This window comes from Perissodus microlepis, chromosome 4 (genome assembly GCF_051167445.1).
Source record: "Perissodus microlepis isolate ML-2025 ecotype Zambia chromosome 4, ASM5116744v1, whole genome shotgun sequence".
NCBI lineage: Eukaryota > Metazoa > Chordata > Actinopteri > Cichliformes > Cichlidae > Perissodus > Perissodus microlepis.
This window is the reverse complement of record NC_140464.1, coordinates 29,767,066-29,785,834: the sequence shown is the minus strand read 5'-3', so window position 1 is coordinate 29,785,834 and position 18,769 is coordinate 29,767,066. Positions and strand designations below refer to the sequence as shown.

At 39.1% G+C, this 18,769-nt stretch overlaps 1 protein-coding gene across 1 annotated transcript; it reads left to right on the top strand.

Moving 5' to 3' along the window:
* Window positions 1–6,125: 6,125 nt before the first annotated feature.
* Window positions 6,126–13,609, top strand: nags (N-acetylglutamate synthase). Its single transcript, XM_084926960.1, has 8 exons — window positions 6,126–8,696; window positions 9,207–9,487; window positions 10,925–11,138; window positions 11,242–11,422; window positions 11,596–11,635; window positions 11,771–11,902; window positions 12,904–13,086; window positions 13,334–13,609. Exons 1-8 carry the CDS (start codon window positions 8,322–8,324, stop codon window positions 13,509–13,511), a joined length of 1,584 nt encoding a protein of 527 aa, XP_084783086.1. The 5' UTR covers window positions 6,126–8,321; the 3' UTR covers window positions 13,512–13,609.
* The last annotated feature ends 5,160 nt before the right edge of the window (window positions 13,610–18,769 follow it).

The following is an 18,769-nucleotide window of genomic DNA, read 5'->3' as shown; positions in this document are numbered from 1 at the left end:
TTAAAGTAACTTTACTTCACACAACCTCAAACTTTAAACCTTAGTCTCCATATTAACACTGAAAACACCTTTTCCTTCATCTGGGTTCTTCTGGCCCCCAAAGGTAAGTGGCTCCCCTATGACACTGTAAAGAGGTTTATGTCCCCATGACAATAACAGAAGTACATATGAACAAAAAATTACACACACACACACACACACACACACACACACACACACACACACACACACACACACACACACCAACATTAATTTTATAGATTTTGCTTAATTCTAACCATAAGCACTATTTGCTCAGACTTAATTTTTACACATCAAGTCTCTAAATTATGGAATATTGATTTCTGCCCAAAAAGGAATTGTGGTCATCAGTGTCTCCATAGCATGTGTAGTACATACACATACTACAGCCCTGGTGTCTACTGCCCTCTACTGTTCATTCCAGTAGTTACATTGAGAAAAGACAACTACCAGTAAGGACAGTTCAATTCAGATGCACATTGTTTTGATGAAGCAGATTCAATGTGTTCAGTATCAGCATGTTTGATGAGTTGGGCATAACTAGTACTGGACTCCATTAGTTTTTGAGTATATGACCCAGTTTCAGTTAATTGTCTTTAACTTATAGCTTTAGTAATTTAAGCTGGTTCTAGCTCCAAGAAAATACTGTACCACGTTAACCGTTATCAACCGTTTTTAATATGTACGTCGACCTTTGCTGTATGATGCATTTTTTCACTTAAAATCGTGGAAGTGGTACTGCAAATAGTAAAATGCAATCCTGTAAGTATTCGAACAACTTCTGCTACAGCTCCTCTTGTTTAAGGTTTAAAGCAACAAGTTCTTCACTGTGATCTTCATTTAATCCCAGTGAAGAATCTGATGATATTTGCGCCTTGAGGCAACTGTTGTTCTTTGGGGCTATATAAATAAAATTGAACTGAATTGAGCTGAATTTGGTAGAGGCTAATCCACTATGTAATAGATCAGTGGAATTCAGTGTGTTTTGATTCTTATACCAAAAACAGTGTGAATAATGCAAAACACATTAGTCATCAGCATAAATGCTCATATAGTCATACGAAACATACTTAGCTGCAATGTAGAAATATGTAGGGATATGGATAGTCCCCATATTATAGAAGATTTTAAAATAAAAAGAAAGATATAAAGGGAAATATAAAAATCTGATATTTAGCATTTAGTATAACTGTATTTTATGGCATTTTATAGTTTTTTTATTTACAAATTTCAACTATTCAGTACAACGTCTATACTCTAAAAAAGTAAGAGTATCACAGAATAAAATGTAAGACTGCATATAAGCTGCATTCAGTGTAAGACAATGTTCCTATGAATTGTAATAAGGGAAGCATGAAGGAGGCAGAACTACCCACTTAAAATACAAGTATATTAATACTTGAATACAGTCTTGTAATACACATATTTATTTCCTTTTTTACCCTTTCCAACTGCTACAAAGATACTATATTATAACAACAATGTTTATTTGTAGCAATTTAATGATTGTTCCCTATCAAATTATGTTATCCGTTAAAAAAAAATGTTTCCAAGCAATATTTTTTAACAAAAACAAACACATTTTAAAAACAATGTTTAAATCCGGACCTTTTTAAAAAGATGTTTTGGTGTCCGTTTTGTAGAAGCACTAGAAGAGTTACACATGAGGAAACTGTCCATCCTTCACCCTGAGGGGGGACAGAGGAAGGAATGTTTTCCCCTCATACAAAACCTTTGATCTCACACCCCCTAATCACTTCCTGAAGATTATACAGTACGTGCACCTCCGCACTGCCCACACTGTGCTTGTGTGCGCAGCGTGTGTTAATGCCTGAAGGCAACCAGGGCAGATGTAGTCTTCTAGCCTGATGACAGACAGAGATAGGGAAGAAACAGAGACAGAAGAATGATGTCATCGTTCATCAAAGAGTGAAAACCAGGAAGAGTTTTAAACACATTTAGCAGTCGCGCTGAAGTGCATAAAATGTGTAAACTAAAACTAAGACGAGTCAGCACATTTTTAAGCCACAAACACTTGGAAAAGAGTTGGAAGTGCTGGTAAAGTCATTTATCCCAGTCGTCAGTATGACTTTGGCAGGTCTTTGTACTATTATGGTTTGTGGGGGCAGTGAAGGCATCTCAGGAATAGCAGAGTCAGAACTGAGGATGCAAAAGTTAGTAGGACTTTTGCAAACTCCTACTGTGGCTATTATCTGTATTTAATTTAATTTTAATTACTGTACAGTACTCTGTTTTTGGTAACTATCGTCCATGATGTAAATAGATAAAAATTTGTTTCTGTTTCTGTTCTGTGTCCTGTGTACAGTTTTTTGTATATGTGTTTTTCTTGCTGCTGCTACAACCAAATTTCCCTTTATGGGAAAATTAAAGGATTATTCTATTCTATTCTATTCTATTCTAATCTAATCTATTCTATTCTTTTAAAGCCAACAAAGGTCTATTAAGAGACACAAAACACTTACAGAAGTACTTTAAATGATATCAAACCAAAGCAAAGCAACCACAAATATGAGCTGTGTTCAAAAACTAGTAAAATAATAATAAAAAAATTATATATGATATAAATTTGGTTGCTATCCTCTTTTCTATCCTCTGTGCAGTGGTCCTTCCGGGGGTTTTGACTTTCCTCTGCTGTGCTTGCAGAGAAGAACATCTGGAAGCAGCCCTGACTGAGTTTGTCGTTCAGAATAAAGTGACACAGGGGCAGGTCTTAATAGATGCCTATAAAACTTCTGTAGCAAGCAATGAAACTATAGATAGGCACATGTAACTCTTTTTCTTGTACTCAGGGCCACAAAAAAGTGACTGCTTCTTTTTATACGGCCTCATATGGAGTTTACTTGCAGGCATTATGGTTGCTTTACAGCCTTTCTAGATAGGTTGTGGCTGTTTAGGACATCACATACCACATCATTTGAGCACAAGAACTAAACTGGATACTGGTGGATGCTGTAGCTCCTGCTCATAGTACTCAAAGACATCAACCACACTGTTGCTAAAGAGTTGGGTTACAAAACACTACCGTGTATGTATCTCTCCTCAGAGATTACTTTCTTTGGTCTTCGTCATGTTCATCCTCCCCATCCTCCCCATCCTCCTGCTCTTACTCTCACTCCTCTGGCTCTGCCTCTTTTTCCAACATTGCCATCCATTGCTCCAAAACAGAAGAGCTAACCTGTTGCCCTTTTATAAAGCTCTGATTTCTTAATTGCAATTATGTGTGAAAGGTGTTTAGCAATGTGATGAGTTAGCATGCAAAATAGGGCAAGTGACTTTACAACTTTGAATGAGAGTATTTCTTGCGAAAACAAGAGGTTTTCTTCATGAAAATTCTGCCAATTGCAGAGGCTTGTGTGTAGTGTTTTGACAAAAGCACGTTTTAAAACTGCAATTTGAGTGTACAGCAGGAATTGTCCTTGTGGTTTAGCAGAATTGGTTCAGGGGGGTGGTGCATCAGTTACATGTTGCAGTCATTGTGTCTAAAGTACAAGTAACTGTGTAAATAATTGGGGAAAAAAAATCTTTATTTTTATATTTGTCCACCAGGTGGCGCTACTTTCTACCATTCAACGCATGCAGCAAAATTTCAAACTTTTTTCTGTTTTTTGCAAGGGTGCTACTGAAATAAAATGGCAAGTGTGTGCCACCATTAGTGTAGAATAATGGTGTGCGAGTGTGTGTGCACATGGGTGTGCATGTGTGTAATCTTCACCTTTGATGATTGTGCACTATGAGTGTAAAGATGGTGCCTAATCCTCCTCTGTGGACTCTGAGGCTTCCTCCATGTCCGCCTCAGAAGAAGAAACAGACCAGCTGGTGCAACTCCAGTGACAGGATGGACTTTTCCATGGGGATTACCATATTTTGGTCGCAAAGACTGCAGCGCTCTGCTACATCCCAGCAGCCACAGGTTTGATTCCAGGACCCCAAATCCTGGAGCAAATTGTGGCCATGACAAACCTGCACCACGCTCAGCAGCTTATGTGGACACAGAGGAACTGCAGGCTTATGTAGGCATGCTCATTTTGGATGGTTTACAGGTCAAAAACGTATCAATTCAAATCAGCTGCAAGTCCCTCCAACCAGCAATTGTGAGGGCAGTGTGACTTGCTCAGACAGAGAGAGAAGAACTGGCAGCACCATGTGGCCTCTGCACCACCTCAGCTGGAGTCCTTATTTAAGGTGTCAAAAGCAAAAAACTATGATTAATATTTGATATTTATATTTCAGGCTGAAGTAGTTTTAAAAGACTGAGTCATTTACAGTGGAAAAAAAGATTACTGTGTAATATTGTTACAGCTGTTTGTGGGAAGGTGGCAATTTCTTTGTTAGTTTGAGTTTTTGTTAAAAAAAAAAAAAAGAACAAAAGATTATATTGACAATGTAGGAAAAATAATGTTGCTGCTAATCATTAACCCACCCAGGGCCTAATAAAGACAATAAATAAAAAAAATTATATTTAATTTTTGATATTTATATTTTAGACTGAAATAGTTTGAAAAGACTAAGCCGTTAAAAGTTTAAAAACATAGAGTGAGAGTCATTATTGTTATACTGTAACAAGGCAAGCATGACTAAAATCTATTGCACATGCTACTTTGTTGGTTAAGATACATCATGGCTAGAGGTTAAATAGTGCCATAACAATCTGACAGTCCAGACAGTAGGATGGCTGTAGCTCAGTAGGTATAGGAGGCCATTTACTAATCAGAAGCTTAGTGGTTTGATCCCTGGCTGCTCCAGTCTGCGTGCCAAAGTGTCTTTGGGCAAGATACTGAACCTCAAATGGTTCTCTGATGCATCCACTGAACTGTAAATGTTAGACAGAAAAACCTGGGTGAATAACACATGTTACATAAAGCACTTTGAGTACTTAAGTAGAGTAGAAGAGTTGTATAAGAACGACTCCATTTACTTTCAATTAATGGGTAATTACAACACATGATGGGCAGATTAGTGCATTGTACGGAGTCTCAGTATCTTAGGAAGACAATTTTCATAGTTAAGGATTGCTTAGTCAGTGATATTTTGGTAGGTGACACAAACTGCAAGTTACATTTTATATGTATTGTTCTAATTAGCCCTGTGTGAGATTGGTGCCTGTCCAGGGTGTCCTACCTCTTACCCTGTGGTATCTGGGATAGGCTGGATCTGTGGATGATATAGAACATATAGTATATGTTATGTTTTCTGACATGTTGAAATGTCCTGTCGACCAAAATGAAGACAGTTTAGCACAGGTTAGTTTGCAGTATTGTGGTGAAGTGTACAGTAGTGCATAATGCACCATGGACTGGTGCAGAGCAGGCTGTGTGGTCAAGGTGAGGTTACATCAAGGTAGCAGACATCAATTTAAATGTAAGTTGATAATATTAGTTAGATTCACACAGCAAATTTCACATTTATACTGTCTTGGGGCTGCAAATCAGCCATGATAACTCAATGTACCATCTGCATATATTTTACTGAATTCCAGAGGTGGCAAAAGTACAGACATGTACAGATACTAGTTTTGAAAAATACTACAGTAAAAGTTGTACTAAAAATGAAATGTACTCTTTGCAGCTCTTTGGAGGACGTTTCTACCAGCTATTTTTGTGCAAAGCTAGCTGAGACTGCTGTTTTTCATGCAGTCTTTAAACCATAAACCTTTACCAATGGAATCCCTTTGATATATTTAGCTTGACTTCACGGAAAAAAGCGACAAAATAATTGTTGATGTCCAAAGGTGGGACATAACAATGCATAAATAATTCATTACTGTTCTTTTGTAGGATTTTCAGGTATTCTTCATTGAGTATTTATTTTTCTGACAAGGTTTTACTTTTTCTCTTTCCATTTTTATACAAGCATCAGTACTTTGTACTCCTACATTTTCAAAACAGGCTGGTCATTAATAGCTCTTCAGTTAAAGGGAAGTTGTGCAGGTGTTAAGAAGTTGTGATGGCAGTACTTTGATGAAAAAAGTTGAATCAATGCTTGAACTTTAACTTAAGTATTTTTTGTTAAGTCAGGAATCTGTACTTCTACTAAGGAAAGAATGTCTATACTTGTCCTGGGGTCAAGGGCGTAGATTTGGCATGGACGGAAGGGACGTGTCCCCACCAATATCCAGCGATTATTGAATTGTCCCCACCAATAATTTGATCTCTTCGAGTAAAGAAAAACTAACCCGATAGAAAGAAAAAAACATCTGTCGACGTCTCATTCACCCAGCGGTGCAGAAAGAGTTCAATTACGTTCTCTACTGGAGTCCTACGTCATGTGACAAATATGGCCAATGTGATTGGCTGAGCCTTTCAGGGAGCTCTGTTTAGTTTTAGCAGCGGCAAGCCTGCGCTGCCAGGGGGAGAGGAGGACGGCAGCAAAAAGGAAGAACCTGGATATAAGAAAGTATTTTTCAAAGAAACCTGTAAGTCACTTAAACTCAAGTTCACTCATAAAATGTGTCCGTCATAATAACGTTACAGGCTATGCTAGGCTTTGGCCCACATCAGTCTAAAATTGTATGTAACCATGAATAACGTGTTTTGGAAACTAACTGCACAACATGCAGCACTATTAGTTCTCTCAGTCTCAGAGCAGCATTTCTAATTTTGATTCAAACTGTCAGAGAAAACTGCAGCCTCGAGCAGCCAGGATATTAGTTTACAGAGGCTGTTAAAATTATATGTCTAACGTTAAATGTTGGAGACACAATAATTTCATCCTAATGGCACTGACATATTCATAGGGTTAATTTTTGAGACAAAATGTCATGAGGTAGTCATGATTTTGCAAATATTCCAACCAACACAAAGCTCAGAGAGTAATGGTGATACAAGATCACAGGTGAAACTGGATGATGACCTGTTGGTTCATGACTGTATTTGAAGCACATGTGTGACTGCATGTATGTGGAATGTCTCACTGTTATTCATCAGGTGACAGAGGCAGCTCTGCCATGTTGTAGCTCAGACAGAGGTGAAGAGGCGAGGTCACAGGTGACTGACTGATGATTTGGTGCTATAGATTAACTAGTATTTATTATCATGACAACTGTTAGGCTGCTGACGTAAATTGCTTCATTAGTGTATATTTGACAAAGAATCTGAATTGACACGTCTCACTTTTTATATGGCACGACTCAATGTGTTATTTTATCAGGTGGCAATATGTCCTAGTGCAGTCAGAGGGGAGGAGCCAGGGCCAAAGGTGAGGCACATCAAGCACAGAATAATAATAATTGTAATCTGAGGATAAAACGCAGGTACTGAGGCTGAAAGAAGCTTCAGTGCTCTCAGAAGACTAAAAAGATGGGTAAGGTTAACAATGACTCAAATGAGATTAAACAATGCTGCTGTATGTCCACCAGGAGAGACTGGACAGTATAGATGTAAAACCAATATGCCAGCAGTTTATCTCAGTTAACGAGAGGAGCAGGCATGTGTGTGGCCCCTTCACATAGTGGACATTGAGTTGTTGTGTGGGACATGTAGTCCATGTCTGTTGCTGTAACAGTAGTTCATGTTTAGAATAAAAACTCCCAGCTCACTGATCTGATCGGGGCAATAGCGCCTAAAATGTTGCATAATTTTGCTGAGAGATCTTTTACTTTGTGGTAATCTGAGATGAGTAGTTTTATGGACAAAACCCACCAGGTCATTCAGTGTTCCCTTAGTGCTAATGTATGAGAGATGTTGGTGTACTATAACTGAACTAATGTTGTTAAGTCCTTAAAGTCATATTCTTTTATTGTCATGACTGTATTTGAAGCTATTTTTATACCTGATTTATATGGAATATGGCTGAAGTGAACTAAACTCTAAAATACTTAGTCAGTCATTTGTTTAATAGTAATTTAACATTATATAATTCAAATGTAAAACTGTGAATTGTAATTTTAAATGGTTTAAAAGCATGTACAATAGCATATGTAGGCAAGTATATTTCTCCTTTTATCAAGAAGCAAAGACAAAAAGGGGAAAAAAAGAAACGGGGCAGGGTTCGGTGGTTGAATCATCCGTCCCCACCAATGCCAAAACCAAATCTACGCCCTTGCCTGGGGTCATTTTTGAACTCTGAACACTGTGACAGTGAGCCTTTCATGACCCACAGCGGATAAATGTCAGTGGAAAGCATCCCAGCAACTCCACCGCGTGTCGGGGTCTGATGCAATCTGAGAAGTGTCGACTCAGCAACCACAGCGCGGTGAGTGAAATTTGGCTGAGCTTCCGGTGCCGCCCAGCTCCAGCCGTTACCGCCACCGTCAGGGATTTAGAACCCTTACGACTGTCAACATGTCGAAAGTGAACAGGGGTTCTCATGGATGCCGGGCCATGGTAATAGCAAGAAAGTACCTATCGGGTCCGTCCTCCCCGGTCCTGACGCGGAGCTCCAGCCAGCGTCAGCGGAAAATGCTGAGCCGGCAGCACCGCATGGCGAGCTGCAACGCGGCCGGTACCGAAGGAAACCCCGCGGCGCTGGCCCAGCAGGAGCACCTGGGGTATTTCTCCACCGGTGGACGACGCGCGAAGACCAACCTGAATCTGATTTACCGGGACGTGAAAGCTTTCCTCAGTGAAGTTGGTGGAGATCCCCGGGAGGCTCGGTACTGGTTGACCCAGTTCCAGAAAGCGACTTCGGCTCATTCTCCCGCCTTTGCTGTTCTGGAGGTAAAGTTTTACTCACCAAAAGACAAACAAACAAACAAACAAAGATATTAGAATAGGTTTCATGTTTGTGGACATGAACTCCATAACGAGGACGAATACGCTAAAAAGAAATCACCAATGATACATGATTAAATCATTACAGATAATTATCAAATTAAATAAACTGAAGACAAATACATAGAGTTTGTACCTGCATAGTTCTTACCTGGCAGTTAGTCCATACTCAGTATACACTACAGTATACACAGTTTCATGAACTTTCTCTCTTTCTCAAAGAAAAAACAGAAATCAGGTGGTTTTTAAAAAAAAAAAAAAAATTCTAGTACATTTCCTAAACAAAAGATGAATAAATACAGCCAAAAATATAAGCATGTACTTAAATAATCAACAAAAACCTGATAGCTCTTTAAAAAACCTATTCTTATTAGATTGAAGCAGATCCCATGTCAGCCAACTGCATTAAATTCTAGTTTCTAATACTCAAACACCGTGTTTTTCATTTTGCACCAGGTGGACAGGTCAGCGTTTGACAGCAGGGAAATGGTTCAGAGCCTGGCTTTTGGCCTGTCCTTCCTGCAGCGGATGGATATGAAGCCTGTGGTGGTTATGGGCTGGTCAGATCACCTGGAGACAGGGCTCGCCAAAGCAGTGTTTGGGTCTGAGTGCATGAAAGGACTAGTGAATCGGTGCCAGCAGCTGACTGAGGCGCTGCAGCAGCACACTGCCAGCGTCCTGCCATTCTTCTCTGCAGAGTCACTCCTACTTCTGCATGAAGCACCGCAGGGAAGCAGGTGAGAACTGAGACATACCAGTTCAATCTAAGGGAACACTTGCTTATAAATTGTGAATTTAACTTCAGTATTTATTTTACTGTTCAGATGTCAATGAAGTAGGTAAATTATCTGTAAGTCATTGGCTATAATTACTGTTTATGCAATTAATCTATGCACCTGTTTTATCAATTATTTAATGGAAATAATAAATCATTATATCTGCTATAGTTTTTAATTAGCCAGCTCTTATTCTTAAGGTGTCAAATACTGTGATTTAGTCCAGGCTACTCTTTTTGTACCTGCAACACTATGTACAGGGTGCCTGTACTCTACAACCAGTTGCACTTTTACCTTGTTATTTAACCATCAGTTTCCTAATGATTAATAACGGTTATTTTAAAATGTGATTTTTAAAGGTTCTCATTATAAATATATTTTAAATACTTTAAGTATGCTTTTAATGATTAGTGTGGGTGAGTGAATGGCAGTGGGGGAGGTCTTCATCAATAGAGAAAAACTGTAAAAGCTGTGAGAACACAGTATAAAGTCATAAGGCAATGTCCTCTATCACATTTTCCCTTGGGCCTTATGTTTCACACCCTGGTTTAGACAGTTCTTAGTAAGGCTGGGCCATATCATACCGTTCACGGTAATACCGGTATAATGATGGGCAATGATAAGAAAATGAAATATCACGATAGAATATGGGTAAAACGCGCATGCGCAGTGCCTTTGTTTTCGTACGCACATGGCGGAAAAGCACGGCGGCGACGGAGAATGAGAAGGACGAAAGCGGATCGTTGAATGAAACGGATGAACCAGAATTGGTTTGTAAAACTGCTGCAACTTCAGTGGTGGAACTGGTTTAGCTTTCGTTCATCAGATACACACCAAAGCACTATTTTTGGTAGAGCATGCTAGTGGGCCGTCGTTATTACCGTGTTTTTTGGAAAATGAGGCACTCTTAAAATCCTTTGATTTTCTGAAAAATCGACATTGCGCCTTATGTATTAATTCTGGTTGTGCTTACTGACCTAGAATCGGTTTTATGTGGTACACGGCGCTCAGCAATCTGTACAAAAATCTTTTAGCACGACTTTGCTAACCTACAATCCCGCACCGCTTAATGGATTGTCAGAGCATTACGGCTACCGTAGGCAGGAGCCTCGTGGAATACTGTGCTTCAACATAATATTTCCTTAATGTGTGTGTATAACCGCTTTTTAAATTTTGTGTGGCTTGTTTAAGTGAAAATACATTGATGTGTGGGGTTTTTTTTGCATTAATAAAGTTGTGGAGTAGTACAGTATTTTGCCTCGCGTCCATTATATCGTTAGTTATATCGCAAATTTTCAAATGTATATCGTGATAAATATTTTTGGCCATATGCCCTGCCCTAGTTCTAGGTGCTCATGAGGTTAGGCCCTTACTCTTTTCCTTTCCCTCTCCTTGCAGTGCGCCTCCATCCATTGCTATGGATACCAACCTCCTCCAGTGGAGTCTGAACTGTGGGGCAATCCCACTGGTTTGTCCGGTAGGCAGGGACGCGCAAGGTTGCTCGGTAATGTTGGACCCGACAGAGGTGACGGCGGCAATATCCCGAACCCTGCATCCACACAAAGTCATGTTCCTGAACAACTTCGGGGGCCTGCGAAGCCAAGAACAAAAGGCACAACATCTGGCTCCCACGCTGACTCTGCTATTATTGTCTTATTTTTTTAATCATTTATATTTTCGCTAGCTCTTTCTTAATGCTTTCTATCTTGGTGCAGGTGCTAGGTACAGTGTCGCTGCCTGCTGACCTACCTGGCCTGTCCACTGCGACTTGGTTAAGCGCACCAGAACGCCAAAGAGTGACCGCCATAGCCAGACTTCTCAATCAGTTGCCAGCTGAGTCCTCTGCTGTGATCACATCGGCAGACACGTTGCTGACCGAACTGTTCAGCCACAGAGGTGAGACAACCGACTGACTTCTATGGGTGCCACATGTACACATGCAGCCATGTATGGAGACACACCTGTTTTGAGATGTAACTTTTGAAGGCACCATATTTGTATGTGTGTGAAGGTTGTTTTGGCCACCACCTCAAAAAATTTTAACATAAGTTTTTTTGTCTATTTCTCAGGGTCTGGAACGCTTTTTAAAAATGGAGACCCCATACACCGGTCAGTAGATATTATTACATTACTTGTACCTCCACACATGTACAAGCATAAAAAAATACACTGCTCTATAGATATATATATATATATGTGTGTGTGTGTGTGTGTGTGTGTGTGTGTGTGTGTGTGTACGTGTAGGTATAACTCTCTAGATGGAATTGATCTGGATTGTTTGCTGGCGCTCATCAACAAGTCGTTTGAGAAAACTCTGAAGAAATGCTACATTGACTCTCTGAAAGGCCGACTCCACTCCATCTACCTTTCTGAAGGGTGAGTGCAACTATTCAAATGAAAGAATACCCAGACCGAAGGTAAAAAACACCACTTCATTAATTCCAGGTCTTTTTCCCTTCTACTACAATTCTCAAAAAATGATTTTCACTGTCAGGAAAAAAAACCCCTGACAAGTGCAAACTACTCTTTATAATCAGTACGGATTTAGAACAAGCCAGTCTACAACATAAGTGTTAACAGATCTCATAGAAGAAATGACAAATTGACGAGACAATGACAAAATACAATAAGAAATTCATGGCTGGGGCATTTCTTAATCTTAAAAACACATTTGATACGATTAACCATGAAATATTATTAGGATGACGGGGAGTGGGAACCAGACCTTGTGAAAATGGGAGAGTATAAATCAGAACGTTTGGACATTGTGTGTGGTGTACCACAGGGATTCGTCTTGGGGCCACAATTATTTATTATGTTTATCAATGATTTATGCAAAATGTCAGATTGTTTAATATTTGTTTTATTTGCTGATGACACAAATATCTTGGGTGTGACTTCTGAAATGAACAATATTTAGAAAATGGTTTTATATAAATAAATAATTGCTCATTCTGAAAATGAGAAAATTCATTAAAAAATCACTTTACAGTTCTTGTACTTAGAATGTACTTTAGTTACAGTTAAAATTTAAATATTTTCAATCTTGTAGAGGTATTAATCACAGTGTGGAAAATGCAATGTATAAATGTTTTGTTTTGTTTGGTTTTGTAAAGCTATATTTCTTTATGTGTTAACGTGTGTATATATGTATATAGTCATGTGTGTTGTGAATAGAGATTTCCATGGCAACTTGTTATCTTTTACTTTATTTTTTTCAATTTACAATGAATTTTGTTGTTTTAGTTATATTTACATGTTCAAGATAAAGCAGAAAATCAGTCAGTCAGTTTATATATGTCCAAATATGGTTTGAAATAGTTATCAGCATCACCGACTGTGAGAATGTCAGCTGTTGGACATCTGTGTCCTTCCAGGTACAGCGCAGCAGCTATCATCACCATGGAGCCGGTGAACGGCGGCACTCCCTACCTCGACAAGTTTGTGGTGAGCAGCAGTAAGCAGGGCCAGGGCACCAGCCACATCCTGTGGGAGTGTATCAGACAGGACCTGGGTAAACTCTTCTGGAGGTCTAGAGCCACCAACAAAATCAACCCCTGGTAAGACATGTGAGCTTTTTAGACTTTCACACTGGCATTTACATTACATGAACCACACTATGAACAAACATCTAAATATATGTTAAATACTGCAGAAGAAAAAGATGACAATGTGATGATGATGTAATGTGCTAAAGTCTTGCTCCTTATTGGCTGCTTTTTCACTCATTTTTAGTCCAGTCTTTTCGTTGACCATTTCAAGAGAATATTTTGTTTGTTTGACATGTGTTCTCTCTCTTTCCATCAGGTATTTTAAGCATTGTGATGGCAGCTTTGTTAATGGTATGTGGACTGTGTTCTGGTTTGGCCTGACGGACATCAGAGATTCATACGAGCTGGTGGAGTACGCCAAGAGCCTTCCTGATTCATTCCACAGTGCTCCCACCTCCTCCCAGCAGCCTCCTCCACCTGCTGCAGGATCCTGACTCACCTGCTTCCCAGCAGCTCACTATGTAGCTCTTCAACCTTGAAAAATTGTGAACATTAAAACTTTTAGCTCTAAGGGCCTGGAATTTCATTTTGTTCAACTCTGCACCATCAAACACGGTGTTCTCAGTTTTTCTACACCTTGAAACCAGAACCTAAAGTTATGTGAAGACTTTATTAGTGCAGCTTTTCTCACTTACAGGGAAATGTGTATGTATGTGTATCCATTCAAAGCTGGGTCCACACCACACATGGAGCAGCTCATTGTTTCGCTTTCTCATTTTGTGCTGCTCATTGTAGTCCCCATCCAGTTCTGCAGTCACTGTCAGCTTGACCACGTGATGATGAACTGAATGAACCAGGTTATCATCTGCTGTAAGTTCTGATTAGAGTGGCTTTCCAGTTCACGCCAGAGCTGTGGAGTAGAAGGACTACCATCACCAGCTGCACTGCAAGATGACCTGAAGAGGCAGCAAACTGGCCTGCTGATATGGAAAATGTGAGACAGGAACAGCTGCAGCTCTTCCAAAGACAAGAGTGAGAGAATCATCCACTAGTAAAATAATCATTTTTCTTGGACACATAAATAAATAAATTAAAATGTGAATACACTCGGGCATCAGTTAACATAGCATGGTAGCCTGCTCAAGTAAACTCTGTGTGGAAAACACCACAGTGTTTTAACAAAATATAAAGAATCCTCTTTTTAAAAAGAAATATGGCCACAATCTAAATCATTCTAGAGACATGAAGCTCAGGTTTTCCACTTTGCTAAGGCATACGGACATCTACGCACTACTTTACTTGAAACCAACCCCTGATGTCCAGAGCGGACTCTGAAACACTGCCAGTGCTGTGTAGCTAACAAGTTCAGCACTTTTAAAAACTGCTGATATATCTGACAGCACAGTAATAAAGGCGGTGTTGAAGTTCAGACCATTTGGTCTAAACGCTCTCATGCCAAATGTAATTTCTGGGGACCAACATGATTTTATTAATAAACACATTCCTGTGATCGAGTCATCAAATACATAAAGATGTCCAAATAACTTTAGAGTACACAGTTATATGTATGGGGACCACAGTTGGTGATGAATCTTAGTGCCCCATGAAAAACACTATCCAATTAATGAACAGAAGCACATCCATAATCAATAAAAATGATCTCCACCTGTTTCTGTTTTACATAAAATGAAAAACAGGAATTATTTCTATAAACCCCCCCACAAAAAAAAGTTTCAGTTTTCTTGCAATATACTAAATGATTATCACTTGGAAATCCTAGCTATTTAAAAGTAGACACCAACTCAGTTTGTTGACCACTTTTATCAAATTTTAATCAGACAGTGCTGATCTCACGTCTGAAAACTATAGAGGACATACATTTTTTGTGTGCTGAGGCTGTATCATATATGACAATAACAGCAGTAACAGTACTGCAACTTTTAATGTAATATGACTGAAAAGGAGACCATAGAGAGTTAACCCGTTCACAGATCCGAGATTGAAGTACGTTTACCAAAACTGAAAGTTTAGATTAGTGTATAATTAGTTAAAATAATATGATCACCCCCTTTTAATAGAGGAGTAACATTGGCAGATTAGTGCAAGGGAACCTTTAGGAAAGGTTGAAAATAGATGCAACCGTGTAGCTGAGATTACGGCTGCTAGCTTTAGGAAAAACATTTGAATCTGAGTACGCTGATTTACGAGGATTAAGTTCTTTTTCTAACCTCTGTTGTGGTAAAGTGAATAAAATTTAAAACCTGAGTATTCCTAGTGGTTCTTTCAGGAGTTGATGTATTTCAGTAGATGTGCCAGAATTACATAAAAAACAGACAAAATAATATGATTATTAAAATATTTTAGTATTCAGTTCTATCACACACTCTGACACCAGCTTGATTTTAAAAAGCTGACAAAGACGCAACGCTCATCCAATACATCTTTGGATTGTTAAGGCATTCTGCTGTTGTAGAAAACTAAAACTTTGATTTTACTTTCCGAATGTAAATTTGTTTCTCACTTGTCCAAAATGTCCCTCTAAAGACAGGAAAGGTCTTCAGAGGGACACTGTGCACATATTTTGTACATTGAAAAAAAAAAAAACCAGATCTTACTCAGCCTGAGGAAATACTTGAAATATTCTCTGTATCTCTGGGAGATTTTCAACAAAACAAAACACAGATGTGACAGTGATGCCATCAGGATTATAGAGAGCCAATAGAAAGCTTATTCTTACTTGCTTGCTAAGGTAACTCCAGACTGTGACTTATTCTTTGGTCAGTTGGTGTGTTTTGTTCTAAGATTTTCGGCATAGTAACACTGGATTTGCTGTTTTCCACAGAGGAGGTGGGAACTCTGTGGAACAAATCAGGAAGGCTCTTGGCGTACTCCACCAGCTCGTATGAATCTCTGATGTCCGTCAGGCCATCACCATTAACAAAGCTGCCATCACAATGCTTAAAATACTTGATGGAAAGACAGAGATCACATGTTAAATGTCAACATTTATATTTACTGCAAGTGGTAAAAAGATTACACATTGATGTGTTATGATATATGCATTTTTTTTCTTGCACAAAAGCCTGAAGATTTTCCCTGATCACAAAGACGAGTGAATTATGTAACACAAAGTTTCATGGGAACTGTGCAGTTTTGTCTTTGACCAGCAGGTCGAGCCCTGTGTCAACAAGATTCACAATAATAGATAGGACATATGTTAAATATTTTGATTTGGTGGCAACAATCACTTTAAAAAGATAGCATGTATTTACCTCTGTGTCACATCCTGACTTTCTTTAGCAGCAGTCAATAAGTGTCTGAGATCTCAGGAGACCTTTAGCAGCATTTACTGAAATAGGGTCTGTAATCTTGTTAGAACTTGCAGTTAATATAAATGCTTTCCAGCATGGCAGGTTAATGCTTAATGAGCAGCTCGTACACAGCAGTAATCATCTAATGGAAAGCTTTTACTTATTTGCTTGGTTAGATCCAGGGGGTGATTTTTTATTTTATTTTATTTATTTTTTGTCAGCTGGGTTATTTTTGTTCTGAAATTGTCAGTCTGGTATCACTGCATTTGCTGCTGTGTTTTGGATATTTGCAATTTTTCATTTGATAAAAGCCAGAATATTTACATTGTACGTGGTGATGAAAAAATTAGGTAACACAAAGTGTCACTTTAACTCTGAGTGCAGTTCCGTCTTTAACCAGTTGGTGGTACCCCAGATTAACTGTCTCTACAGTGGGAGGAGGAGGCTGTCTTCAGTTCTAAAAACGCGCCCTGCTCTGAAATATTCACACTAAAGCATTTAATCAGAAATTCTCCTCAACATTTGGTAAAGACCAAAATCCAAACTTGTAATGATAAATAATTTTAGTATTATTTGATGTCTTCTAATGTTAATGTTTTGCCAGCTTGTCTACTGGAGACAGTGCAGTATAAAATGAAAACAAGTTTAACTGTCCAGTGTTTTTGATATCATGCTGTTACAGTGTGCCCACACAGAGGTGTTGTGTGCTTTAGCACAGTGTGGCTTGTCATAATAAGAAGGTAATTTAACACATTGAAACACACTTTACATGAAACTTTAACGAGCAAAAGTGCAAACTGTTCTGATAATGTGGGGGCGTGACATATAAAGAGATTAGTAGCTCATTTTAACCTTCTGATCCACTGTTCTCCTGGGATATCACTCGTTACCTGCTAAGGAGCTGATGTACTTTATTATTTTAGTGTGTTAAAAAATTATGTTCCTTTGGTCAAATTAGACATCAGTGTTTGTTTACAGTACAGGTCCAGATCCAGGCGATCCCTCATTCTGAATACAATATAACATATTGTATTATATACAATATAAGATTTATGTTATTTTCTAGTTTAACACTATACATTTGTGTGCAACTGGAATGGACAGAGAGATGGCAGACTGTAAAAGAGCAGGAAGAACAAAGTAAGCAAATGGGCAGATAGTGAGGTGGGAAAACAGAAAATAAGATTATGACATGAATGGTAGCATTTAAAAAGGTGCATATTACTCCAAACAGAGGTTGGTTGCCACTACAAATCTATTCACCACTGATATCCTGTGTTGGGTCTGCACAGTAAAGGGAGAATTAGTTCAAAAACGTTCGTGTAAAAGCAGCTCTATTTATAGTTTGCTTCTTATCCAGGTGTATGGAGTGCCAGGGTAAAACTTAGACACTTCTGTAGGTCGTCAGTAGTATAAGACTGGCACTATCGTGGGGGAGGAGGGGTGGGTGGGGGGTGAGGTGAGGTGAGGGGGTATGCCCTGCTCACCCCCATCAGTGGGCTCCAGGACTGGCACCTTACGCATGAACGAGCACGCGCACATGCACGCGCACATGCACGCTCATGCATGCGCGTTCACTCATCCAAAAAGTGGCACAACGGGAGAGCGTTTTAATTAGATTTATAAAATGATATTTCAGTGTGAATTTATCTTTCTGTTTTATCCTAACAACATGGATAAGCCTTATAGAAAGACTTTGTTTTTAGACAGTTGACCCGAAACGGCAAATTTTGTCGGGTTAGTTAAGCCAAATTGACGGCTTTCCAACACGTGGTCACAGGTGCTGCAATGCCTTTGGTGTACATTGTCACATTGTTTTAACAGCAGTGCTTTGATGCCTTTTTCAGACTTTATAACACCGTGTATCTTGAGAAATGGGGGAGATGGAGTCTTTTTGTCTGTCTTTGAGGATGGGGGACGAGGCATAAAGGTTGATAAGAGCCAGCGAACTCTTCTCACCTGGAGTTTAAAAGGTGTGAACAACTTTTGAGGGGTTTTTGATCTGGCAAAGGTCTCTCTTCAATTTGATCACTGGCTGTTTATTGTTTTTAAGTTAGTGAAACATAGTGTGAATCTTTTTTCTTAATTCAGTATTTTTACAGGTTGTAACTGTGTGGTCTTTCTATCTTCCTTGGAAAATGTAGGTCAATTTGTGAAATTAGAGCGTGCACCACCCTTCAGAAGTGCCAGCTTTGCCAGTTTCATGTGTCCTCTGTTAAAGAAACTGATTTTTTTTGTGATTCATTTATTACAATTTCAGTTTCTGGGAAGTTTTCAATGTTCCCTCCTGTGGCTATGAACAGTATGGCTGGTGCAAGTTTTGTTTTTTTGTGAAACTGAGGATGGTTGTGGACAATTCCGAGTGCACTGTTTGATTTGAGTTTCGTGTTGGATCACTTTCTTTAATTGTTAATCCTCTGGGAGCAGTGAGGACCCAAACT

Bases quoted from the DNA above. Each gene is read 5' to 3' on its own strand.
- nags (XM_084926960.1), top strand. From the start codon at position 8,322: ATGTCGAAAGTGAACAGGGGTTCTCATGGATGCCGGGCCATGGTAATA. The intron at 11,636-11,770 runs GTCAGTAGATAT...GTGTACGTGTAG, and splicing joins AATGGAGACCCCATACACCG to GTATAACTCTCTAGATGGAA. The intron at 11,903-12,903 runs GTGAGTGCAACT...GTGTCCTTCCAG, and splicing joins TCCATCTACCTTTCTGAAGG to GTACAGCGCAGCAGCTATCA.